The sequence below is a fragment of the Takifugu flavidus genome, chromosome 21 (genome assembly GCF_003711565.1).
Source record: "Takifugu flavidus isolate HTHZ2018 chromosome 21, ASM371156v2, whole genome shotgun sequence".
Classification (NCBI taxonomy): domain Eukaryota; kingdom Metazoa; phylum Chordata; class Actinopteri; order Tetraodontiformes; family Tetraodontidae; genus Takifugu; species Takifugu flavidus.
The window spans coordinates 3,636,433-3,663,707 of record NC_079540.1 but is presented as its reverse complement, the minus strand read 5'-3'; the positions used below and the strand labels follow the sequence as shown (position 1 = coordinate 3,663,707).

The following is a 27,275-nucleotide window of genomic DNA, read 5'->3' as shown; positions in this document are numbered from 1 at the left end:
GTTTTGACAAAGGGATGTCCTTAAAAATAAAACACCTTCACACAAGCTCTCTGACATGGAGATCGCTTGTTTTATGTTGGGTCATCAGCTGCAGAAATTTCTGCTTTTTCTTGAAGGAAGGACAGCTACAGTATATTTTAGTGGTCCTGGATAATATATGATAATGGTGCTGTTACATATAGTCGAGTGGTACACGAATACAGCCCTGAGGAACAACAGTAACAGAGATTCCATGCTGAAACTGAACAGAAGAAACCTGATTTTAAATTACTGAAAAAAATAAACATATGAGTGTGCCTAATATCGTGTCCTGTCGCCCACGCCACACCGTCAGAGATGTCGTTTCTCTCCTTTTCCTCCGTGTTTTAATAATGTACGCCCTCTGTGTGCGAGAGCAAGCAGGAGAATGTCTGTCTGTTTACACAGGCTCATCCATTACTTCACCATCAAACACGGGGAGGGAGGCTTGCAGCCACGCACACGCCAGCCACAAAGAGGCTTAGATCAAGATCAAGTCGTCCATCCAGGACCCATCCAAGTCAGCTTCCTGTTCTATTTGTTTTCTAAAGTGTATTTTTAAAGAAACCCCTCTGACCAAAACACTCTGCCCTATCGACGACTAATGAATCTAATTTAATAAGGATTTTATCTAGACCTAGCTCTTGGTGTGCCAGAGCAATAATTCCAGTCTCCTCAGCTCAGATCACCACCACCAGACCCTGTCTCTCTCACAAGCCACGTGGCCGCCCCTGGCTCCGACTCAAACTGTCTGATAATAGAAACACATCAAACATGTCCATCTTGCCCTTTGTGTCTTCTTTTAAGCACCAAATCTTAATGAAATCACCACTAATGTGCCTTCAAGAAATGCAGATAGAAAAAAAATGGTTTTCCTTGAAGCTGGGGCTTAACCTTCCTCCAAACAATGACGGTTCTGCTTATCGAGGAGCTGTGATTAGTAAAGAGCTTTAGCCTCAGGGCAAGTTTATTTTGCCTATTTAAAGTGGCCAAAGAATGAATGTGACAACTTGACAGTGGAGATGTCTTGAAGCTGGTAGAAACATGACAATGCCACAGCTAGCAACCCTTTAGCTGAGAGTAAAGTACGGTGACCTCTGCCCAGACACGTCCAAAGGTGTGTCAAAAAAAACATCCGTGATTTTGTTCTACTAGAGCCTCAAACATGTTTGCTTCAAATCTGCAATGATTTTTTTCTGTGTCGTTCACAATGTACCCCCACCCCCCTTCACAAAAATGTTAAATTCATACACAGATATACCAGTTCTGGGCCTCTCCTGACTGTCAATGGGTAGTTATTCTACCTTGCTAACTAGGTAGCCACTGGTACAAGCTGCAGGCTCACTGCCCTGACACCGAGCTCTGTGTAGATTCCTGAAGTCGCCATTAAACTGAAACGCTGACAGCGTCACAGCATTGAGCCTGACATGCTACAGAACGATGGTGTATGAATAATTCATCCCATACAGGAAATTCAAACTGGTATATCTCCAAACCCACTGACAAATTAATGTTTTACATTGTGCTCTGGATGTACAGAGCCGGGTTGTGTTGTCACATGAGAAGCAAAGAAGTGACAAATCATCTGCTTTCTGCAAGAAATCACACACAAGTCGAAGGTGTTCTTTATTACACCTCATAAATATGCTCTTCTTTTTTTTTTTTGCTTGGCAACAGTAAAGCTACTGGGCTTAAACTAGGCCAAAAAGAAAATTAGTATTGAATTATTGAAAACGTTAGTAAAGCTGAAAAAGATTATTAGCTCAGCTCTAAGTAGTCTGTGGACCGCGCTAATTTAATCGCTGCTGTTTAGTGAGGATGAGTCGGCACGAGGGGGGGTCGACCGCCTCACCTTTGCTCCAGGTATCTCACAGCACGTCTCCTGAGCGCCGAGCGTCGGGTCGCAGTACAGAACCACCTGCTGAATGTCCATCTACAGCAGAGAAAAGCCGATACGGGTTTAGCATGCCAGCCTCGGCGCCTCGTCTGGGGTATTTGTTTAATAAAGTTTGAATGAGACAGTAAACAAGGTTAAGAGGCAATTAATTTTTCATTTCACTTGTACGAGGAGAGCTTTTGTCAGGAGGCTTGCATACGTGCGCAGGCATCTGGAGGTACAAACGCCTCCTTCCTCCATCTGCGCTTATGAAACACCCCAGCCGCTTTCTAACTAAGCCATTTAATTGATCATCAAACTAAGTGCCTGGATTACCAGATCTATTCTACGCTAATGGTCCCTGTTCATTACAGATCTATAAACACTTCTGGTCTGCTTAAATTCAAGGCCTCAACGAAAATCAAGCTAATTGCGGTTGAACAGACCTGTGCAGACCGGGCATCTGATGCCCGGATGCCCAAAAGCGTGTGTCCGTCAGTGGGGGTCACTCCGCGGGGCTCCAGAGGTTTGGTCTCGACAGGGTTGCAGTCCACGAGAAGGGAGGCGGAGTCGCGCTGTACGCTGAGGGCCACCTTGTGCCAGCGCATGTCCATCAGAGCTTCCACAGCCTCTCCGGAGAAAAGGCAACCCGCGGGGTCGGCTCCTGGGACGGCGGGCCCGGCACGTAGGGACAAGGTGCCATCGGGGCCGCTGAAGTCCACAGACAGCTGTTTGGAGGTATGTGAAATCGGCACATGCGCTAATTAAACCCCGGGAGATGCGTTTAACATGTCAACATGAGAAAGATGGAGCAACGGGAGAGTAATACACACATGTTGCAGCTATGTGACGAAGCTGTAGGACACAGCGGCAGAGGTGCAAGAAAGAGGAAGACATATTAATTACACACACAAGCGCTACAGCAAATCAATCACTCCTAATGAGGTGACGTGGCCTCCATCCATCATACACATTGAGTGTTTAAATCTGGCCTCAGACTCTCGGTGATTATGGGGACTCTCTGGGACTCCAGCGCTCCATCATCAGAGGCGCATGAATAACAATGAAGGTGAATGAAAGAGGAGAAGCCGAAGATGATCGAGGGAAGAGCACAAAAGACGCCCCGCCAAAGAGAGGGAATTGAAAAGGTGTCAGGGGAGAAAATAAATGGAGGGTGAAAATGGACGCGTATGCAAAAGAGAGACGGACACGAGATCAAAAATAAAGGGAAGGAGCGGCGGTGGGGGGAGGGGGGGGGAGAACTGTTGAGCAGCACCTGTGGGTAGCCCTGCTGATCAGATATCTGCAGGAGGTAGACGGTGTCGCCCAGGGCAGCCTTCTTCAGCGCCAGGGTGAAGACCAGGGTGAACTCCTCTGGTAGGCCGTGAGGGAACACCTGACTGGAAGGTGGAAAAAACCAGAATCGTCCAATGATCTCGACAAACAGCGAAAAAACGTTGACACAAAGTGTTGTTTCGTAGGCTGATGAGCTTTTTAAATGTATTGCCCCCACTCTCATTTGCTTCATTAGGCTGATTTGCTTGTTTTAACCTCTTCTTCGTCTCCATCTCAAAAGGGTTCTGCTCAAGGTTTCTTCCTGTTTAAGGGGAGCTTTTCCTTGCTGTGTGATGGCGGCGGGTAACATCGACGCAGCAGGAATCAAACGCATTTATATTTTCTGATGTCATTTACAGATGCATCGGGATCCCGTGTCCCAGCACGACGTCCCTCAACACCATTAATCCAGACTAAGAGACCACTGAGGACAATTCAATGTGTGTTCCCTGCGCCAGTATATTCTTAGTCCGTGCACGTTTTTGTTTTTCTCCCCACCTTTCCTTCCTCTTGCCGGTCCCTACAAGCAACCGAGGCTAGTGGTGAGATGCAGAACCTGCCGTGTGTAACCCCGTAACATTAATTTTCATAGCAGATACAGTCCAGCAAGCCTCATCCGTCAGTTTTGGTCAAGGGCATCTGAGCGCACAAATACATAAACACACATATTCACTGCACGGACGTGTGCAGCAATGAAGGCTTCACAAACAAGCTGGCTGAAATGCAGGCTCGCCGAGAGGGTGAACACTTTGAAATATTCACTCTTGCACCCCCACCCCCTCCCCCAACACACACTTTTACTTTCCCTCTTCCTCACTGTGCGCAGGCAGAATTTTTGACGCTGGCAGCTGGTTTCCTACTCCTGAAAGTGGGGTGACAGTGATTTATGACTGAGGGAAGATCCAAGGGAAAACAGCCCACTACAGGATGTCAAAACAAAGGGAGGATGAGCAGGGGAGGAGGGGAATACCTGAAGCAAAGAAAGCGTTGAAGGGGAGAGGTAAAGCCTCCAGACAACCGAGGTGTTTTACGAAGAGCTAATCTGAACGTATGTGGATGGAAGAAAGGCTGTTGCACCACAACGCTGGTGCACGGGTCAGTGGTGTGGCTGGTGGGGTTGTAAAGGCAGGCAAGGGCTTTAAATGGTTAATAGTGGCACAAAATGGCACAAGGTAGGCTCCTTTCAGGACAGGCATTTGAAATATGTTTAGTACACTGACTAACTTTCTAACAGGAGAAGAAAACATCGGACATTGTGTCGCCGGCCATCACAAATCACTGTGCTCATCCGGCTCCATTACCACGTCCATACCACGTGGTTCCCATTTCATCCGTACGTTTTTCTGATAAAAGAAAAAATCTGGTCCCATAGACCAATGTTCAAATGACTCATGAAAATAAACTGTGAGAACTCACACCTTTAAAAAAAGGCCAAATGAGACCCACTGATCACCACATACTCCAATGTGTAGTCCTGCATGTCTGTAAACATTCACCTCTTCCACCAACAATCGGAAATTACACGCAGATCAATACAAAAGAGACATGAAGTAATCAGCGGCGCTGGTATCGTCTGCGGCTCTGAAGTGGGGTCCATTTATGTGTTTATTTACATGTTTTCTTCACAGAAAGTGCTTGTATCAGGAGATGTAAACATCACCTGGAAGTTGAATCCTTTCCATCCAGTGAGGATGGGTTCTCTCTCATCTGGATCACATAAATAATTTGATTCTCAACTGTAGTTTGGAGCGAATGTGCTTTGCTAAAAATGATTTTTGCAACTTTGAGAAACCAAACTGAAGTGGAGGATTCAGATAACCTGCCCTCAGGACGACTGCAGTTAAAACAAGACTAGCCCAGAGCGATGGAAGACTGATGTGCTGTCAGCTTGATGGAAATGCCAAAGCATCAAAAGTTCCTGATGTATCTCTGCATGTTAGCCATGTTAGCATCTGACAATTATTTAAACACAAGCTATAGATGAAACAGACAGAAGTATCATTCTTCTTTTTTTAATCAGGCGTCTTAAACCCGAAGCCATACATCATCCCGAGGGGAGCGTGTCAAATTTAACGTCAAACCATTCGAACAGTTACAGAATCAAAGAGACGGAAGAACCAGTAAACTGATCAAAGTCTCGACCCATTAGCATTTATGAAAATATGTCACCGACAGTCAGACCAGACCGCCATCACCACAACGCCTGCAGGTAAAATCTGAGTTGTCGACAAAACCCTCCCCCCTGACTCATCTCTTTATCTGGCTTCTGTTTTCCGTCTAAAAATACAAGCCTGACTCGACTCTTTAGCTTTCCTTTTATCAGACACCCACATGTTTGCACCAAAGTGTACGCTCCTGTAATCCTCATCTGTGCGTTTCAGAGCAGAAATTCATTCAAAAGCTACCCTTTTAGAGAGAGGTGGGAAAATGCTTAATTAGTATTTATTAGTCTAAAGTGTTACATTCAGTTCTTTATCGGTGTGTCGGCAGAAATGCTGTGATCCCTCCCCGCCCCCACGGCCGCCACAATATCACAGAGAGGCTCACTGGCAGGGATCGAATCATGCTTCTGTGAGATTAAAATTCACGCAACCACGTGGCCGGTACCCATTTCACTGTCAGCTAAATACAACAGAGAGACAAGGAGCTTCATCTGGCTGTCACTCATCTGTGTAGGCTTGGATTAGCTGAACGGCTTAGCCTCTGATTCAAAGCAAAACACTGCTTTTCGATGGCAGTACAAACAGGCACACACAAGGGGGGGTCTCGCACTTCAATCAACCCCACCAGCCACACATTAAAAGCCTGTTGAGTGACGGGGAGCCTGTGGATTGGGAATGCTTCTCGCACTGAGACTGGAAAAGAAGACGTGGTGAAAACATTTGCTCGCATTCAAACGATTCACATTTGCAGCAAAAAGAAAAGAAGCCTGAGGGTTTGTTCAGATGCTCGTGTTACTGCCTGGATTGAGACCTTTAGCCCCGCCGTTCCCTCGCCAACACATCTCACGACCGCCCGTCTGTTTCACGCTTCCACTTTCCCATTTTCGGTGCATAGCAGCTTTAAAAAAAGTGATTTACATGGACCATTAAAAGAGATGAATATTAGGACTGCATTAGCCGAAGCAGGCTGCGCTGACTGAGCCAATTTTAAAAGGCAAACAGAGAAATAGTGGGGGTGAGGGAGGGGGAGGAAAAAACTTTTCCTCTGGTTCAGGCACTCTGAGAAACCAAACCGGGAAAGAGAAAGCTCTCGTGCGTGGAAAATGGCAGAATAAGTGTCAGCCGGTGTTTGCATGCTGGCGCGCGAACGTTGATTATTCCGTCTTAAGTCAAAAGGAAGTCACACAGGTAGCATTCTTCGCTGAATAACCTGTCAGCTTCTCCCTCAATGGTGTCAAAATTTCAATAAACGCTCCACCATAAGAAAAATCCCACACCGGCACGAGGAGCGGCGCAGACGCAGACTCCAACCATCCTCCCTCTGGATGGTTGGAGGCAAAACAAACACGTCTTGGATTTACCTCTTTAGATCCAAAGATGTTGATTTTCGGAGAAGTGACAGTCTTTCGCAGCCCCGTTTTCACCGGGACGACAACTCTCCGTGACGAACAACGTACGTGACACTTTTGGAACAGAATGTCTAGCTGCCGAGAAAGGCTGAGTTGTAGACTGATTTATCGGGCCTGGGAGCGAAGTTGAGCTCATACTGCTGGACAGAGTGATAAAACACTCCAGGCTGACCCAATTGGCACCTTCTAAAAAAAATAGCTTTATTGGGGAGTAGAAGGACTGAGAATTCAGCCAAACAGAAAAACAGGAAGTGCACAATCCTCCTGAGCATTAGTCGCACAATTGGAAACACAATCAACGCCTAAGCATTGAGTGTAACTATATCAAAATCCAATATAGAGTCATCAAACCACGTAGCGCTAAATCCGCCTTGCGCGAGGAAGCAGTGCGCAGTTGGATTTTATGACGGCTGGTGCACCAACACGTTTGGAACCAGCTCCCGCAGTCAAACACGGCAATTAAACGCACAGCTTCATCATGGCGTCTAATTAAGACATCAGTCATATAGCCAGACGGCAAAGAGCTACATTCAAACTGTATCTGCAGGAATGGCTCTATTTTACCATCGAGGGAAAACGTGGTAGGATTTCTGGAGGCGCAGACAGGATTTGTGAGAGAGAATGGTTGTTTGTCTATATGTGTTAGCCCTGCGATTGACTGGCGTCCAGTCCAGGCTGTACCCTGCCTCCGCCCATTGTGCTGGGATAGGCTGCAGTCCCCCCGCGACCCTCAGTGGAGGAACAAGCGTGGTAGAAAGTGAGTGAGTGAGTAGTGGATGCATATCAAGAGCCAACTGGGGCCCAAAAGACAGATGAAAAGCCAATAGGAGGCGTTTCCTCCTTGTTACCGCGGTGAACATTGTGGCGTTCGCTGCTACGTACTCGGTAGGCCGTAGGAGTGCGGTCTTGCCAAGGCGGAGGATAACAGGTCCTCGAGGGTTACGGATCTTCTTGACATCTGCACTCTTGAGCAGCGAGAATCGCCTCAGCAGGTTAAAGCCTGAAAGCAAATGGCACATTTAGCAACACTCGGCTAACAGCGCGCAGCCGCGTTCGTAATCAGGCTCGGCTCTTTACCGGTGATGTTGCGGCCGGCTGGTTGAGGAAACCTCCAGTCCTCCACCTGTAAAGAGGGGCACTGTTCAACTGTGGAGACAAAAAAGAAGCGAGGAGGTCAACTGCCCATAGTTCACTCATTTATGATAGAAATCTTGAGAAGATGAATCTTTGATCTGAGGGGAAATAACGATTGGGTCAAAAAAAAAAACTGTTTGGAAAAAAAGAAACGGCAGGATGTCAACAATGGAATGAACTGAGGACAAGATGTGCCGACAGGGGTCTGACAGGTTGTCTAGCACCAAGCTCCTCTGCCACGGTATCCAGTGTTTGATGGATATGTTCTCAACCTGTCAGGGGAAGTTACCAGAAAAGTGTTGCCTGTCAGAGCGGGGGAAGGATGGTGGGGAGATGTGTGGCGCAGGTAGACAGAGACCCTGTGAATCACTGTGATCCACAGTTAATTGATCTCTTTGGGGCCGAGGACCTTGGCTGAGACGGATGTATCATGAGGGCTGGCTTTTCCCAAAAAGATATACCGGCACTCTTTTTCACGTGGAAGTGTCTTACGGACAGCCAAACTTTTTAAAAAGATGATTTATTTTGTACTCTGTGCTGCAGCTGGTGAAAAAAAAAATCAATAAGTGAGAAGAAGACATCCATATTTAGAGGTTTAATTTAGAAGAACTTTGATGTATGTGAGATTGTCTTTGATGTGCTTTGTTTTAACAAAAGAGGTCTGCTGGAAATTGGAGAACAGGTTTCCATTATGCTGGAAATGTAATAATAAATGTAGATTTTCAGATTCTGGGTCTATTTGAAGGAAAAATAGTTTTTTAAGAGGACAAAAAAGTAAAAAGAGGCTGGGTGGCAGCGGATTCTTCATGACCGAATCCAGGCTGTGTCCAATCAAAAGGCAGGGAAAGGAGCCATCTACAGTACAACTACTCAAATAATAACATCATTTTAATTTCACAGAAGTGGGATGAAGAAAGAATGAAATTGCATTTAGTGCTTCATCACCAGTTATCAAGTTCATTATTGACGTCCCGCAGCTTCCTTTTAAAAGAGCGCAGCGACTGCTTCAGGACAAGTCGGGTTTTCCAGTTTCTGCCCGGCACAGCGTCCCGATGGCTGAGAGCGAAAAAAGATAGGAAGCTCAAACGATGCAACGGGGAAGCCAAGAGAAGAAAAGCTAGTCATGAAAAATCATCTCAAATGAGTTTAGGCTACAGTTCTGTTGAGTTTCATGCCAAGCATTGCTTTGATCAAAGTACTGAAGAACCCCCGTCTTTGGCAACACGTTGCTGTTTCGCAGCAAAGGCTCAACGCAGACTGAAAAGAAATAATGGATTTTTATATTGATGTGTTGGGTCTCGGTCACCTTCCCTCTGTCTTGGAGCAACGTTGCACATTTTTCGAAGCTTAATTCTGGTTGTGAATTGACTTAAAACAAAAAGGAAAGATAAACGGTCAACTGAGCGCACCAGTCAGCCACAACAGGAAACCCGCTAATAGTCATAACTGTCTTCTTTTGAATCCCCACCAAATACAATGGAAGTTTGCGCTGAACTTTTAGAACCCACATCGCTGTTTTTGATGGCCTTTTGAGCTAGCATGGCTAGATGCTTATCAAATATCACACCGTGGCTGCTGTCTCTACCTTACTATTCCAAAATGTCCCATTATTAGCACACCGATTTGAAAAGGTGGGTGACCAACAGTTAAACCGCTCTTTTCTGCCAGTTTTTAAGGCGGACTCTCTGCAGTGGGCCAACTGGCACAGGCCCCATTTGACCTGGATGGACCAGTTATCTAGTCAGCCTGAGAACATCGCAACAGTTTTTAACAATGACGCTCTTTTTTTTGTGCTTTTAAAACTTCAAATCCCAACAATTGTTGCTGGTTTGGAAGCGTTTGTAATTGTTAGGAGACAAGAATAGACAAGTCGTCGATGCGGAAAGTGCAGTTCTTTGGAGACAGACAAAGGATATAAGGAAATTATGTGCAGGTTCCTGTATTATGGAATATCAGGTATAAAAACAGTAGACAGAGGAGAGAACTCCTGTTAAAAAGTCATTCATGTCTGTGGGATTTGAGCCCAGAGGCCTTTGGCTGCGTGTAACATTTGGATTGGCTGCCAGATGACTGCTCAGCATTTGTGGCTGCTGGCGATGAGAGCTTATATTAACCAGTTCTGCATCCTGCCATTTATTTGACAGGGTTGACCCACTTCATTGATTTGTCTATTCCAGGGATAAAAAACGCTTAGTCATCAAATCTACTAGCCCAAAACATCGGAAAATAGCGAAAAACCCACTTTGTAAACTTGTCACAAAAGGCTCTTATCTCAGCACATCCCCACACGGTTCGCCGCTGGAACCTTGCGCATTTGTCGGGCCGAGCCTGCACATCTGAACGTGGACCTTGAAGAGGGAAATGAGTGAGCTCGAGTCTCCGAAGAAGGGCCTTTTTAAGCTTCCCCCCTCCTCTGTGCTGCAACTTTATCTCTGGAAAACAACCAGGAATGTTCCCTCCATGTCAGCCTCATTTGGCCGAGAAGGCAAATAAGAGACACATGCTTCAATCTGGTTTTTGCCCTGTGCTGTTATCACTCCCTTCCTGCCTCATGTTAACCTTTTTCTCACCAAAACAGCGTCTTTTAATTTGGCTTAATGAGTATAAAGGAATCGAGAATTTTCTTGATGAGGGTAAAAGTATAAAATAAACAATTTTTAGTTATTTATAAGACTTTAAAACATTTATCCACTCATTTACTGTAAATGTAACCAAGTTAAAGTGAGTCTCATGTGGCGCCACCAAATGGTGGCAAACTGCAAGGCACCCTCAGAGGTGCACAATGACCGGTATTGTACGAGTATCACTCGACTACAATCTGCTAGCTTTAACAGGTTTGCTAGAGTCAATGTGCACGATTTTACATAGCAACCTTTTTGCAATACGGATCAAATGTACGTTTTTAGTGGCTCGCTGCTCCAAAGACAAATTTTTTGGAAACGGTCAGACTTGGGGGAACACTAAGCAGTTTGCCTCTCGATTGCAAGCGTGGCACCGCTACCTGCGTTGGCCGAATGTAAACACAGCCCATCAAAGAGGAAGCGAACTCAGCCAAGACGGCTGGATCTCTTTAAGGCTACATCAAGCTACTAGCGGGATTCTGGAGTGGCACTCATAGTCCGTGCTAATTAACCTGTCAACATGCAAATGCGCTGCTTGGATCAGTGCTCAAAGGAAAATGGCGTACAAGTTATTCACTGGGTCCTTCTGCCAAACTGCAACGTGTCTGGAAATACCCAAAAGTCCACTACGGTATCATCTAGCTGCCAATTACGGAGAAAAAGGTAGGTCCTTGAGTGAGGTCCTGATCAAGTAAACATGACTTTAAATGGGCTTTAAAAGCAGTATTGAGTGCTCTCTATACTTCAAGCGTCGGTCTGATTCACCTACTGCTGCTCTCCATTAACGAACAGGGACAAAGAAACACGAAGTGAGGATGAATGAATGAGTAAATCAAGTGTTGAGGGACAAGCGAGTGAGTCGGTTGGAGAGAATGCGGTTTTGTTTTCATGTGACACAGTGTTTTTATAGTCGTGGAACACTGCTGCAGCACACATGGAAAAGAAATTACCGGCCTCCCTCGTCATGGGGGGAGGAAAGGTGGTGGTGGGGAGGCTGTCTTACTACAGGCTTGCAGTATCTATGCTTTCCCATAAAGTCTTCATGGAGAGTACGAATAATTGGCCTCGAGATTCTCCTCCTTCTCATCTCCCTCTGCTCACCTGCGTTCATTGTTCCTTCATGGGTTTTTTATTCCTGACTTTTCATTTCAGTAGCCTTCAGCCATGTTTAAGAGATCTTAAAATCCCTCTGACATCAAAAAACTTGCAGGGGGGGGGGTTGCAGTACATATACCCCAATCTCTATGTGTGTGTGTGTGTGTGTGTGTGTGTGTGTGTGTGTGTGTGTGTGTGCAAAGATGTGTTTTTCAACCTGTGTGCAGCTGCGGCACACTTTGTGCTGAATTAGCAAATACAGCACCCGTGTGTGGTGCTTGCTGTGACAAAACGTTACAGCTAAACTCATGAAAGCACTTTCTTGCGAGCACGAGGGGGGAATGACTCAAGGGAGCGGCAAGCTGACTCAGTCTCATCTGGAACGCTCCAGCTGGGTCCCCAGGAGGGAACTCTTTCCTCCACAAAGCTTCCTTCATAGCTCTACAGGCTACAGAGAATTGTTTGGCCCCTTGAGTGGCATCACACTGCTGGCCCTGGGGAGCACACTGGCAGCGTGATTAGTGTGTCAGTTTTCTACAAACTAAAGAAATGAAACATGACAGCAAAACAATCGTGTCGTGTCAGCCATATTCCTGTTTGGACTACCGTTTTATTTATAAAAGAAATAAAATGTGATGAGTGACATGCTAATTCCCCTCCCTGCGTTTTGAATCAGTACAAATACCCGTAGCCCGTATCATGAGCTGCTGGTTTATTAGCATGCAAATTAGCATTTGACACAGTTCACAGTTAACAAAACATCTCTGTTCCCAGAATAAACATATAACACACAATAAACATAAAAGTGAGGGTGGGGGAATACCAAGGTTGAGGGAAGTTTCCAGCTAATCCAGCTTCGTGCAAAAGATGTTCTTGTTTCTGCTGTGGAAACACTGCGATGTGTGTCCGCTATGTGTCTGCTAACCTGCGAGGGGGCTAACAAAGGGAATATTCTTTTGCCTGGTATTAGGTGGAACAAAAAAACCTCATGTGGTTGTTTTGGCTGCAGAGGACGTTTTTTTCTCCGTAGGAACAAAGTCAATGGTGGGAAAATGAAACCCACCGTGCTCTGATGTCTGTGAGTCACATGGTCTGAAGCAGAGGGCCAACAGAGCGAGAGCCGAGCAGAGACGCCACATGGTTTCACCTCCCCTTGCGTCACCTCGGCCACAAACTGAAGGAGGAAAGAGGGGGAAAAAAAACGCAAAGTCACAAAAAGTCAAATCTGACCCATATTTTGACAAACATGCCACCCAGTTTGCTAACATTCCAGGCAGCTGCACATTACGTGTCACTCCTCAGAAAATGCTCATGTATATTTATGAGTCAGTCATAGATGATGTCCTAATTACTTGGAACGAGTCTGTCTTTGTTGGTGGTGTATGAAATAACGAGAATGTCTCTCATTATAAAGTGTCAGTCTATAAAGTCTGATCACAGTCATTATCCTTTCCATCTGGCTGGCCCTTGACTGAGCAGACATGACACTCGGGAGCGCACACAGACATGTAAATATAGATTTTGTCGCATCAATCCTGGGAAAATAGTCCCTACAAAAAATAAGAGGCTACAAATAAAGCCCTAATCCGCAAAGGCAAGAGAGAGAAACGAAACATCTGGAGCGCCAGATGCTTCCACGTGGCCCAAAAAGAAGCACACCCTGAGCAGGAGAGATATAGCGTTAGCCATGCCAGCTAACATAAGTAGCATGATATAATCACGTGTGTCATGAATAAAATCAGTAAAGGAATATAGTGCCAAGAATATTTGGCACATCCCAAGTCATTATTACCGAGAGGTCGTGCACCTCTGTAGTCCACAGAGGTTTGCTAACATATGAGAGGAAGCACTGTTCTTCTGGTTCGTACCCACCCCAACGGTCGCTGAACCAGTCAGCTGCGGAGAAATGCTGGCGGAAAAGCACATTGAAATGCCTCCCACGCTAACTAGCATAAACACACCCCCCCCCACCCCCCCTAACCTGGGCTTGACCTCAGCATGTGCGAACGCCGAGAGACTCTGCAGTGTTTACACGTACAGCGAGGTCCTCAAGGGAAACGGGTCAGCGGGCCCGGCCTGTGTACACACACCTGTCCGGTCTACCTGCATAAATGACCCCGCTTCCCTCCCCCTAGGGGGCACACGACTGGACTGCCGGATGGCCGTGGACGTGATGCGAATACTGTCGACCCGTCCCGACCGGTGCGGCAGCTGGGAAAGAGAGGATGGTGGAGGAAGTGCGCGCCAGTGACGCTGGCGTCTGAAAGAGCGGCGCGGGATGAACAGGCTGGAAATAACTCAGCTGGACAGGTGGAGGGTCAAATAAAGTCTTCATTGGCTGCGTTCAGGCGTGGTGCAGCTGCAGCCACTATTACACAATACAAAGGTGCATAATGCATGTCCGGAGAACGCAAACTGGAGGGAGAAGCACCTCATTGCTTTTATTTTCTGTGGATTTTTTTGTCTACCTGGGTAAAGAACATTAGACCTCTAAGATGGACATGCAATGGGTAACCGAGGCTGTGAGTGACGCGCCTGAACTCCAGCCAACACGACAGCCCTGCAACACCTGGAATATGGCTCCTACCATAAGTTCACACTGGGCATTAATGTATGTCGACAGTCCGGTTCATCCCACCGCTTGAAGGAGCATCTGACTGAAGTAATGCACGCCGGCTCCTCGCTGTCTGGGCTCCGTTTGTAGGGAAACCAAAGGGAAAAAGATGCTAACTGCACAGCTTTTATCCAAAAAAAAAAACAGCCGCCGACATATGAAAATGCAGCGACTACGCTGTGTATTGGATGTCTCTGATCAGCCTTTTTGTTCTTGGCTTAAGCTCGAGCGCGGCGCAGCGCTGACGCTGTCATATCTTCCAGTGGAGGTAATTTGTGTTTAGTGCTGGGCAATTTTGTTGTCGCGCATCTCATCATCGGCGCCGCTTACGGATGCAACGAGCAGGCCCCAACACCCGCCCATTTAGAGGAACGCACTCTGACAGAGTTAAATGAGACGCGTCCCCTCTGTGGCTCGACAAGGGAGCCGCTTATTAGCCAACCAGACATGGATGATTAAACAACGGTGAATCAGTAGCCCGCTGCCTCAGCGACTCTGCTTATACAGGACAGCTCGCCATAAATGTGTCAATGACTGGAGGGTTCGCTGCCTTCGCAGCTGTCTAGGCTGTGGTGGAAGACTGATGGACAGATGGTGCTGTGTAGTGCAGAGAGGCTCTGCTCCCTATTTACCCCTCTGCAGCTCACACACACACACACACACACACAAGCAAGTGTGTTTGAAGTCCGCACTCTGAAGACAAACCTCTTGATCCGTCTGAGAGGTCACAGCGGATGATTCCTTCGGAGACTGTGCTCCCTCCCTCTCCTCCTCTCTCCAGAGCCCAAGTTGACTGGAACGTAACCGTTAGACGCGAGCTTCCCGTCGACGTTAGCTAATGTTACTTGGGCGAGCCGCTGGAAGAGACGCAAACACGCTGTCACGCAGCCGGAGCATGAAGTCTGACACGGCGAGACAAGTTAATGCGGGGCCGACATATGGGAAAAAGATGTTTGTAGACCACGCGTGTCAACGCCATGTGATCTTTGAAGTGTCAGCCAAGATCAGTAGAAGATCAGTGTTCTTGTTAGGACTAACACACGGTTGCACAGGCATCAGCTGTAGCGCACGTAGACGTGAATTGTGCCAATAGGCCACTTGGGTCTTCCCTTCATGTAGGTGTTATCTGAAGATCAAAACTGAACAATATGTGATTATCTCTCATATGAGTGCACGTTGAATCCCGACTCTAGTGGCAGAGGGAATTAAATGAAAACAGCCCGAGGCGTCCACCAACACGCCTGATGTCTGCTGACTGGAAGCGATGGAAACCGTCCTGTATGGCAGAGAGCAGGGCAAGCCCTCACTCGTCCTCACTAGTCCAGCATTCTGGGCAGTGTTCAGTGCATTTCTTTGAGTAGTTGTGGGCCAGCACAGTTCCAGACTCATGAGGAAACGTTAAAAGCGCAGCCTCGATTCTGCCTGCGTGGTCGGTTTTGACAACTCCGCTGACACGTTTTGATGTGCGAAAAGAAACATGATCTGAATTGACGCGCGCAGCGCCAGTGGTACCGCTTTGCCCCCCAGCACTTGCCTCCTTCAGTCACTCAAAGGTGACTGAATGCCTCTTCTGTCTTTAATTCATGTTTCTGCTTTAGACGCAGCCGCAGCGCCACTCACATCGAAGTGCAACGGGTCAAGTAGGTGACGCACGTCGCCGCGGGCCCACCGTGAGAGGGCAGAGAACCAAACGGATCCTCCTGACCCTACAGCCAAACACCGCACGTTCAGCCTGCAACAGGTAGAGAAAGAGCATAAAAGACAAGCAGCTACGCATGTTTTATTCCCCGGATTTGGGAATTAAGTTGGCGGGATCTGTGCAATGGTTGCGTCACCTTTGCTCTGGATAAACCTTAAAAAAAAACCTTTGCACAGACAGGATACAAAAACCAGCACTCTTGAGTCATGAGGAAAGCAGATGTGCCTTTAAGCCCCCCTCACCCCTTCTTTTGTGACCTAGGTTAAAGAAGTTTGATTTGTGGGTGCAGAGGTTTTTCAGATCTCCTGAAGGATGTGCACAAAGCAGTGACCCAGTAGGGTCCCCTTCCAGGAGACAGGAGGGGGTGGAGTGGGAGGGGGCTGCGGCTGTAATTCCACAGCAACAAGCCAGACCATAATGTTTGGTAATAATCCAGAGGGGGAAGACCCCTTCCAGCAGCTACACCGACCCAGTAAAGAAATAAAGCAGCGCGATTGTTGGTTCAAGAAACGGACTTGAAATCGTAACGTCTCAAATAATTCGAATTAAAAGTCCCGATAACACCGTCGGCTCCTGCAAGTGTCAGCGGTTGTGACTGCAGTGATATACAGGTGAACCGATGGCTGCAGCCTGTAGCAGCGCTCCCCTCTGACCTGCAGCGTCAAACATTGAAACCAGCTGCAGAAACAACAAATAAATAAATAAAGAGAAAAGTTCGGCTTCCGCGCTCCCGCTGCAGCAATGACTCCCCCACACGCCAGCAAAGTCCACAAAGAGCCCTACCTTCTGCTGATGGTAAATCCACTAATTTAGGACCACATTAATCCGTAAAGAAACGTGCAGTGGGGGTTCCAAGGGACCAGGAATCCGACGTCGCGTTGGAAACGCACCGCGATTATAATCCGACGTGGAGAGTTTTTTTTTCCTCCTCTCCTCTTTTATTTCTTTGGGGCTTCTTCCAGAATGGACAAGGAGAGAAGAGAAAAGTTGCAGCGGGACTGTCTGTGTCTAACTTTTCCCCTCCCCTGCTTTCCTTCTCCCCTCCCTTCTCCTGACTTTCTTCCACTCTCTTCCTGTTTCTTCTCCTCCCTCCCAAACGTGGAATGGCACCGTTTCACCGTTTTGTCCACGCGGCTGCAGAAAGCGCCTGGGGCATCCTTCTAATCTCTGTGCCAAGCTTCTCACCCTTGCCCCCCCACACACACACACACACACACGCACCCTCACCCTCTGCTGGAGGGGGTGTGGAGGACTCTGAGAACCATATTATGACAAGAAATGGAGGTAATGGCAACCAGGCTGGATTGTTATTGAGAAGAATTCAGTCTATTAAAATTAATGAACGTGGTCTCTGTCACACTTGCCGGGTGAGTGATGGCTGAGACCACCGCCTCCATATTGTTTTACCACTGGATTTTATTGAATCTAATCCATAAAGTGGCCCTTGGCCGTAGCCCCCCACCGTTCCGAAGCGCTGGGTTTAAGAGACACATAAATTTGGCCTTTATTGTCAGTAAGTAAATAGTTTAGGAGGCGCATAAAGAACTATTTGGATCTCCTTCTCTCTCATCACACCGACGATTCTTCCCTTTCTGGATCCTCGTCACGGTCCACTCTGGTCTGGCTATTTCCCATCACCTGTCACCTCAGGCAGAGGATAAACAGGAAAGAATGCAAGAGGGTTTGTTAGGAAGCTGGGGGGGGGGGGGGTGTTTGTTTTTTGAAGGGGAGAACAGCACATGATGGGAAGGACTTTTCCCTCATGGTCACACACGCATGCATTTTTGTGTGTGGGTCTGTGTGTCAAAGACGAAGCACTGACAAAAAAGATCCAATTATTTTGAAGGGTCATTGGTACAGATTCTGAAAAGATGCTGTTTCCGAGTCCTGGTGAGAGCCACATTCAGAGAACACCGTGCTCATCTCCTTTGGTTCCTCAGAGCTCAGGGCTGTGTGGTGGGCAGCAGCATTTGACTGCTGTTTCAAGATTGATCTAAATCAGTGATCTATTCATATTCTTACCTGGTGGAACTAAATCGAGATCAGGAGGAACTTCATGGTGGTCTGAAACGTTTCAGGGTTTATTCAAGGCCTGGATTTTCCACTGAGTTACAGGCTCAGTGGAGCTTTTTTTTGCCCACACCTGGTTTGTATTTAGCTCAGGATACGCTGATCTTGGAATGAAGTGGGTTTTTGAAGTCTTAGTGCTCTCGTGGTCCTGTAATTAAAGACAAGCAGCTCTGTGTGATCAGGAAAGAGCTTTTTGTTGTCCTGAAAGGGTTGCACCTGTTGTGAAGCCCTCTAGGGGGTCCTCCAGGACCGACAGACATCAGTGGCAGGGAAAGAAGGGAGGAGGAGGAGAATATAGCATAGATCTCTCCTGCATCCTATCAACCACTATCTTCTCCACTCTGAGTGGAGCTGGACTCCTCTTGTCTCGCCCTCCCCAAATCTCCTCTCTACCAAGCACGCTGCTCTTTCTCTCCCCCAGTAACTGTGTGAGGAGTGGGGAGAGGATGGATCCTGGCAGCATCTTTATTGGTTCTGTTTTTTTATCTTCCACGCCATGCTCTCCTGCTCCCCTAAGAGGATGAGGGATGGAGGAGCATCGGAGCTCTGAAAGGGGGGAGTGGACCAAGACAGAAGGGGGGTAACCCGCTCTCCTTTCTTTGCATTTACCTCTGAGGAGAAATCGGCAAACTTTCACGCGTGCGCGCTGAGAATGTGACGCGCACGCTGGCGAAGAGAGAACACGGTCAGAGCAGACAGAACTCTGGATTCTATTTCAAGCATGAGTGCCGATAGAAATCAGTCAATCAATGAGGAAAGAGAGAGGCACTTATAGAGGGGCAGCAGCACCAATCACAGTCCACCACACACGGCTGATTTAGCATGCAGGTCCTCTGTTTGGAGAGGTTTTAACAGCCTCCATAAACTGGTGCGTACCAGTAAATCGACTTAATGCCCAACACCGGCTCTTGCTGACCGATAATATTACTGAGCGTCGGCCGCAGCGTGAGTTCGAACGTGTGCCAGCGTGGGGTACCTCAGTCCGCTGCTCTGGATTATTGCCTCAATAGGCTGTGGAATGAAGTCCCACCATTGCAGAGAAAGCAGGAATTGACAGGAAGCGGCAGCCTCCGTCCCCCCCGATTCATTTGGTTTTGATGCGAAAAAACCACAAAGAGGAAACAGAGGACTGGAAATTCTGGTGAAAAAAGAGAAGAATTTGTTCATCCCTCACAATGACTACAAGCATGTGGAACCTCCTTGGACAAATGCACTCAGAATGGCAGCGTTTTAATTTTCCGAGCCCTGCTCAGTGTTTCCATCCAAAATGGGGGGTGGGGGGCTGGAATATGCTGACACAGGCTAATGAGAGAGAAGGGAAGAGGAGAAGTACAAAGAGACAAATAAGGAGAGGGAGAAGAAAAGTTGTGTAGAGCTGCAGAGGATGGACAAGAGCTGCCGCAGTAATTTTCCACTCTGGTCTGGAAGCAACTCTTGTTCTCCTCTCACTCGTGTGGCTCACATAACCAACAGTTATGAGAGTTTCCCACTTCCAAGGCAGAAATTTTCTGAGTAGACTTAATATGTGGTGCATTAGATGGAACACAGAGAACTTTTGTTGTTGGAATGATTGCCTTCAGGGTTGCGCTGCTTCTCCCCATGTGCACCGTGTGCATCTCTATTTTGTGTTTCTCTGCAAAAGGGCGCTTATGTATGTACATGGATGTATGTTTTATCCCTGTCTAACCAAGGAACTGCTGCCTATCAGGATCTATCCAACCATCGGGCCACAGAATTGAAGTTTTATGATTTTACGCTAAGTGGCTCATTTGTGTTTCCACTCCAAGAAGAATAAAAGCAACACTCGGCTCAACAATATGATTTAATTTCAAATATGGACAATGGTTTGTAGGCGTTTTGAGAAATTTCAGTTCACAAATTTGCAGATACCTTGCTAATGAGATGTTGTTGAAATTGTTTCTGTGTGTGTGTGTGTGTGTGTGTGTGTGTGTGTGTGTGTGTGTGTGTGTCCAAAAACTGATCCACAATGAGCCACTACAGAAACAGACATGCACAGGCAAAGACAGACAATGATCCAGCAAACTACAGCAGCATTTGGCGGTTCCGCCTCGAGAAGAAGCTGTGGGATTTGGCCAAAAATGATTGGAGGCACGATGACTTTGGATGGACTTTTGAACTAAGGATAAGCCATCACATGAATAAAAGAGATACACTTAAAGCAAGGATGTCATTAGGATTGATTCTCTGAAAGGCAATTATGTAGAAGGTGATGGACCAAGTGGGAGACACTGCCATATCCAAATGCATTACTGAAGATGAATGTTGGCCGTGTTGTTTTTGGCCTGCGAGGCAAAAGAACATTAATTAGCAAGTAAACAAGGGAATGTGAATTGGTCAGCTGATTAGATATTTCGATCAGACTTCCATTTCCCCTTTGGCGTCCCGTCATACAGCATCCAAGGAAAAGTTGGGACACAATGTAAACAGATTTGTTATTCTGGGGATCATTAATACATATTTTGAGGGGCAATAAGAGTTCCCCGAGGAACCAGTGCTGGAAGCTTATCGATTCAAAATCTAAGGGAGGTCTAAATTTCTTCTCTAAATTTTCTATTGCACAGGCAAGCGCTGAGGAACCTTCTTCCACACTTTGACACACTTGGAATATATCTTACCTTTTAGCATCACCGAAGACTCGAAAATCTACTTTCCCAAGTGTGCTATACAGTGTTCAAACACTCGCCTGCTATAATAACGTCATGCAGACGCAGGTAAAGGCTTTGGCATGCAAGAGCGCACCCTGACTTGGACAAGGAGAAGAAAAACTGCTCGACAATGAAGAGGAGTTTTACGAGCTTATACATAAACAGGAATCAGAGGCAGCTGCGTGTCCTCTGGCAGCTTCGTTGCTAATTAGAGGAAGTCATAAAAAAACATAACACTGCCAGGGTCTCAATCAATCTGTATTAACATACTCTAGTAGCAGACGTGGAGACTGGGACCACATCCTAAACTTCCATAAAGTTGTATTTGACACGTCAGAGTACGTGAGTAAGGCTTTATTTAAACCTTTATTTAGGTTTGAGTTTAAGACTGGTTAAATCCGCATGTACAGATGTTAAAATAAACAGTGGAGATAGAAATTATCCCAAAGTCAGAGGCTTTTATGCTAATTGGACTGTCCACCAGGTAAATGCAGCACAACAGGGCTTTGGGATACTTCTGACAGCCTGCGGTGGCAGGTTTAATGAATGCCTTGGCTCATTAACATATAGCTCTGGTGGTAGCCCCGCGCTGTCCCTGCAAGGCTTGTTATCTCAACAGCAACCTGCAACATCCATAGCTAATTGGCCTCAGCAAGATATAAAGCTTCTATCTCTTCCAGAGATCATTAACAGGTTTGTTTTTGGGGGGGCTTGCGAGCATCAGCAGGTCTGCTGATCGAAGGCGTTAGATGTTCCTGGTTTCACCTATTTCTGCCAGCCTAATGATAAATGTTGCAGAAGGGGAAAACTCTGAGGATGGAAAGTGATGAGGACACAAACACGGGGGGTATAGTCGTCTTGTATCAGCACATGCTGTTCAACGTGTCTCAACTTTTTCGTGTTGCAACATATTTAATGTTTAGAAAATCGAAATGCTCTTTGGGTCTTCATTAGGAAAGGTGCCCAACACTTTTGATGAGAGACTGATGTCCACATCACAACAGAACAGGGTTTGAAAGTGATTTGGAAGACTCTGCACTGTCATTTATTTCATTAAAAAAAGAACACCGAACAAAAACTGAAGTTCTTCTACAAATTGGTTGCTATGTCTATAAAAGTAGAAGCAGTGAGAGGCCGGTCGAGAGGGAAGCTAAGACTGCCTGTGCCTGAGGCTTTTAGCGGTGGATTTATTTAATGTTGCGAACAAGACATTGCGTACAGGAACACAAGCCTACGCTAACCACCACTCACACACTTACAGGCCTTGCAAAAAATACCAGTTGTGTCGGGGAAACTCATCTCTTTTCAGTAAAGTTTCTCTGATCACTTTCATTAGAATTATTGCAATGGGAAACGTTGGCTTGGTCCTAATGAAGATATTAGCTTTTGGCTTGTTTTGCAGTCAAATTTCTACTAACAACAATATAAAGGAAGTCAAGCACCGTCAGCCAACACTGAGAGGTTTTAAAAAGTTGGAATTGAATACTGTACAACTTTATATACCACTTGAAAAATGTTTGGTTTGGCGGCGGTTGCTATATGTTTACAATTTTTTTCCCAAGATTCATTCTCTTAAAACACTCACCCGGCATTCTTTTTGCTTTTGACCGAGCTGGCCTGCTTCTTCTTCTGATGGTACCAAGAGTGCACCTGCTGAACTCAACGATTCATCATTGCCACCTTCACAATGTTTTGTGTCTAATCTCAGGAAGAACATTTGTAGAGCTGTTCAGGATGGGGTTACACCTCGATGACCTTCAGCTGCACCCTAAGGTGCTGATGCAAAAGCACATTCACGACTAGTGTGTTTGATCACATGACATGATCAGCACAACTCCTCCTTCCTGCCCTTTCTCCTCTTCTCTCTCCTCCTTTACCCAACTATCAGCATGAGCCTGGTCCTGTTCAAGGTTTCTTTCTTTTAAAAAAGAGCTTTTCTTGCCAGTGATGCTTTGTTTGTTGGCCTTGATGCTCATGTGCCCTGAAACAATTTTGCTGAAAGATGCAATAAAAAAAATAGTTTTTTTTCTAGGACTTCACTTAACGTACAATGATTTCTCTAGGAGAAAATCAGAGGTCTGATTATTTAAAGCAGCCACAGCAGCTGCACGGCTTGTAAAGAAATTAGAATATAGGTAGTTTCTTCTCTAAAAACATCCCTGGTGTCATTCCAAACCTTCAACATTAACTATTTCCCCCCTCTGTGTGAAAAACGTTCCATTATTTCTTCATTCTTCTTAAATATGCTAAACACTGTAGAATTTGTGTTAAGTGTTTCTGCCCTTCATTACAGCCCAGACAGGAACCAGCAGTGGGAGATGGTCCATTTCATTAGCAACTGTCAGTGTGGAGTCACGCACACACCCCATCTCACTTTTACATGCATCACTGGTCCTTGCAATTACTCCAGATTAACTAGAACCTGTGGTGGAGGGGTGCCAGCATCGTCCCCACCCTCTCAAGCAGTAAGGTCGACAGGTGATATTTACGGTTTGAAGTCTTTGCCGATGAACAGGAGCCTGTATCTTCCTGTCATCTCCGGCCTACTTGTGCAGATTCTCCCAGGATGGAGCAATTCTCCTAAGCTGAGCCCCGTCCCTCACCTTGTCCTGGTAATTAAAAGTCTCCGAGGGGGCTCTTCGTCGACCTCTTCACCTTTACAAAGAAGATATGCCACTGCTATCACTGCCTGAAATCAATGATGTGTGAGATGGCGAGAGAGAGCCGATGGAGGGAGACAGACAGAGAAAGTGAGATATAGAACAAGACTGTTCCACATCAAGTCCTAAGCTGATCGATTCCTTTCTAACAGGGCCTAGTAGTATCGATCGTGGTGTAAGTAGCTGCCGTGCTGTGGCTTACACCGATGCCCACACAGCACTGCTGCAATGCTCGGCTGATACACAATGTATTATTCCTAAGGAGTCACGCTGGCTTTGGATTTTAAGACGTTTCATCGATGGAGGCGCCTTGAATCTCACCTTTCCAAAAATTTACTCCGTCATTTTCCATGTGGCACGGTGGGGGGGTCCCAGTGTCGCCGTGGCCAATTGTCTCTACATGGGATCACCCGCTTAAGCTGGTTTATTTTCATGAAGGACTCTTCAACATGCTTCTGAAAGCATAAGTTCTCTGAGCCAAACACTTGAGAGATTGAGAGATTCTCAAGAAAAGGGAAAGAGAAGAGAGGGATGAGATGAGAAAAACAGGGCATCAGAGAAGATGGAGTGACAGATGAGTGGGGAGGGAGGTGAGGATAAATAGAATACGGGTCAGGCCTCGGAAGATTACTGCATGAAGGTGGTCTGGGCAGCACGGCTAATTATCCATGACATCACTGAATAAGCTGTTCCGCTTGATACATTTTATTAAAATAGTAAGAGGCTACACGCCCTAATTCATTATTCACGGACTTGAATGGATAGTTCACAGCAGAACGCAGAGAAACGCCGCGCTGACTTCAGATGTGAGCACCAGGAAATGTGGATTTTGAGGTAAAATAATGGATGAAACCATATGCTCAGCAGTCCCTTGGCTCAACCTGTTCCATCCAAGGAGAGGAAATGACATCGGGGAGGCACCGATGTGCAGTTTACTGGTGCAATCTCAAGGCAGCTTTCGCTGTATTTGTCCGACCACAGAGTCAATCCAGCTTTACAAATAACTATAAATGTTGAGCACGAGGCGGTCTCCTGAGCCAGGCCTAGCAGGAATCGGGGAAGAGGGTTTTGTTCAGCACAAGGCATTGACTCAGACCTCCAGCTGAGCGAGTTGTGATTCTAATCCATTCATTTGTTCCCTTCCGTCCCTGTGAGGCGCTTGCCAAACAGACTAATCTACCCACATATGCCAACGTGTGCTCCGGTGCTCGATTTTCACAAGCAGAAGAGCATCAGCTCATTGCAAATTACTTCCAACTTGTAACACAAAAAGCTGTTCGCGCCACACGCTGACACAAAATAACGCGCTGGCGTGCCAGGTCTCCAGGTCTCTGGCGTGCACCTGTCAAAAATCCAACACTTGTAAAGGTACATACAGGGCACGGGCACACACATGAGGTGGAATCCCTCTGCAGGGGCCGGCGCTGGGAGCAGCTGTTTTCCTGCATCTCCGGGTTTGCCGGCGTAAATTAGAGAAAAGGCTGCTCTGCCTCCCTTAAATGTTTCATGATGTTTACCAGGCTGTTTGTTCGGAGAGGAGATCAAGGGCGAGACACTCCCACTCGCACCCGCCAACGGGGAAAGGGAGGGGGGGCGTAGGGAAGATGGGAACAGAGGAGGGGGTTGAGTCTCATTGCTGGTGGATTAAAAAACTAGATAGATAGATAGATAGATAGATAGATAGATAGATAGATAGATAGATAGATAGATAGATAGATAGATAGATAGATAGATAGATAGATAGATAGATAGATAGATAGATAGATAAAAAGAACCTCTTGGGAGAGGAAAACCAAGCTTCTGACAGATTTGATCATTTTGCAATGATCAAAACTCTTACATGCAAAACTGACTTGACTTGGCATAAAAGGAACAGACGCACACTAACACATGCAAACCTTGTAACGTGCAGCTGGAAAACCTGTCACTACTTCCTTTAAAGTTGCCAAAATTAGATCAACTTTTTTCCAGGCATTTTTTTTGGAGACTGCAGGGTCTCCCCCCCCCCTCCCTTCCATGACAGGGAAGGAGGGTCCCATTTATGTTTGGGTTTTAGTGTATTTTCAGGCAGTTTCTAAAAGTTCATTTATTGACTTGATTCTGTTTCGACAGTCTGGACAGAATATTAATTCTTGGATTTTGGCAAAAAACTACAATTGGTTTAAATGCATGTTGTTTGTCCGAGTGCCGATCCACAGAGACCCTAAAGCATGAGTTTATAATAGTGAAAAACAGAACAAAGAATACACAAAATGCATCCACCACTTACAAAACACTGAGTTTAGAACAGTGCTGTGTACTGAACAGTTTCACTTTATGTTAATAAAAATACACCCTGAAGACACATTTGAGGTCACGAACACGTTCTGCATTGTAGAAAGTGGTGGTGGACTCATCCTATGCTGAGCTGATGCAAGTGAAATTAAAAATTGTAACCATGGGGATTGGACTGGAATTTCCCATCTACCACTGGAATGAATTTCATTTCTCATGTTAATTTCAGCCTTCCAAAATATTTTTTTCGCCCATTGGCAGAAACTGATGTGAGATGTGGTCAAAACAGGAAAAAAATCACACACACACACGCACACACCCACTTATATATATACTGTATATATATATATATATATATATATATATATGACATCACTGAATGTTATATATATATGCTAGCTGCTCAACATATCAACCGCTTGCTGTCGATGTTTGTGTTAACTTTGCTGTTGTTTTAATTGGTAAACGTGAAAAAAAAAATTGAGATTTTTTTCCCCAATTCTACTGTCAGGCCAGGTTTCTTCTCATTAGAGGCCCCCTCCCTTTCACTGTTTTCCCATTGATTCTGTAAAATCACCTGGGATCAGCCTATAGTGGATTTTAAAGTCGCTTTTAGGTGTGGTGAGTAACACCAGAAAGAATACTAAAGTCCCTCAGTAGAGCTCGGCTGCTATAATAGGACTGCTGATTTATTTATTTCAAAAAGAAGACAGAATATTATGTCCATTCCACAAGAACCACCAATATTTTTGATGCCTGCCACTTGGGGGCGACATATTAACATTCTTCCATCTATTATTGGCAATGCAAATGCAGCCCCGCTGTGTGCGCAGCAGCCTGGGCCACAGTCTCTCCTTTGCTGCATCATCCCCCTGGGCTCCCACTTTCTATTCACTCCCTCCATCCCTCCTTTTCATCCCCCTTTTTCCTCCCTGCCCTACTGCAACGCGGCGCTCCTTAAATCAGCTGCAGTAAAACAGATGCTGGACTGAAATGTCATCAGTGTATCTCACACTGCCAGAACATTAACCTGTTTGCCCCCCGATTTCCCCCAATGAGGAGGGGACTGGTTTGAAATGGTGGGAGGGGGGGTTAGATGGGGTTGGATCACAGGAGACAGGAGCAGTAGGGATGCAGGGTGAGTCAGGGGATTAGATGGCAGAGGTGTGAACTGCCATTTATTAAGAGCTTTCATGGGTTACAGAGAGCAGGCAGATATACGATGGCATGCAGGGATGGGGGTAGGGGGGCAGCAAGAGCAATAAAGCAAAGAGCGACAGAGAACTGGCTGAAGAGAGTGACAGAAATGAGAATAAAGAAGTGGGCACAGGGGCAGGTAAATATAAAGGGATCATGTGGTGATGCTGGCTAAAGTAACCATCGATCTGAAAAGAAAGTGAAATAACACAGAGCAGAGAGAGCAGACCTGAGTAGTGACGTTGTACGTGTCAGCGGGGGAGATTCAGCTGATAATAGGCTGATAAAGCCAACGCCTGCTTTTTCTGCCCATTATAAATCTTTCATTGTTACGCTCATATCCTCCAACCCCCCACCCTTTTCTTCATTTCCACTCGTACGGCCATCGCATCGCCTTCAGCCGAACAATACAGCCGCCGCCGTAGAAGCGGGCCGGTGATGTGTT

General features: G+C 46.3%; 1 protein-coding gene across 5 annotated transcripts in view; it reads right to left on the bottom strand.

Annotated features, from left to right (window-relative positions):
- The window catches only part of col16a1 (collagen, type XVI, alpha 1), a 42,656-nt gene extending 25,653 nt beyond the window's left edge, over positions 1 to 17,003 (bottom strand). For 3 of the 5 annotated variants that reach the window (XM_057020433.1, XM_057020436.1, XM_057020437.1), the window contains exons 1-7: positions 16,747 to 17,003; positions 12,714 to 12,824; positions 7,878 to 7,946; positions 7,683 to 7,800; positions 3,171 to 3,294; positions 2,341 to 2,622; positions 1,871 to 1,951 (exon numbers count right to left, since the gene is read on the bottom strand). In XM_057020433.1, coding sequence (XP_056876413.1) covers positions 1,871 to 1,951; positions 2,341 to 2,622; positions 3,171 to 3,294; positions 7,683 to 7,800; positions 7,878 to 7,946; positions 12,714 to 12,789 — 750 coding nt within the window. In that variant the 5' untranslated portion in view covers positions 12,790 to 12,824; positions 16,747 to 17,003. Of the gene's footprint in view, positions 1 to 1,870; positions 1,952 to 2,340; positions 2,623 to 3,170; positions 3,295 to 7,682; positions 7,801 to 7,877; positions 7,947 to 12,713; positions 12,825 to 15,798; positions 15,819 to 15,917; positions 15,997 to 16,746 lie in introns of those variants that run through there. The other 2 variants (XM_057020435.1, XM_057020434.1) reach the window with 2 other exon arrangements.
- Positions 17,004 to 27,275: the final 10,272 nt, after the last annotated feature.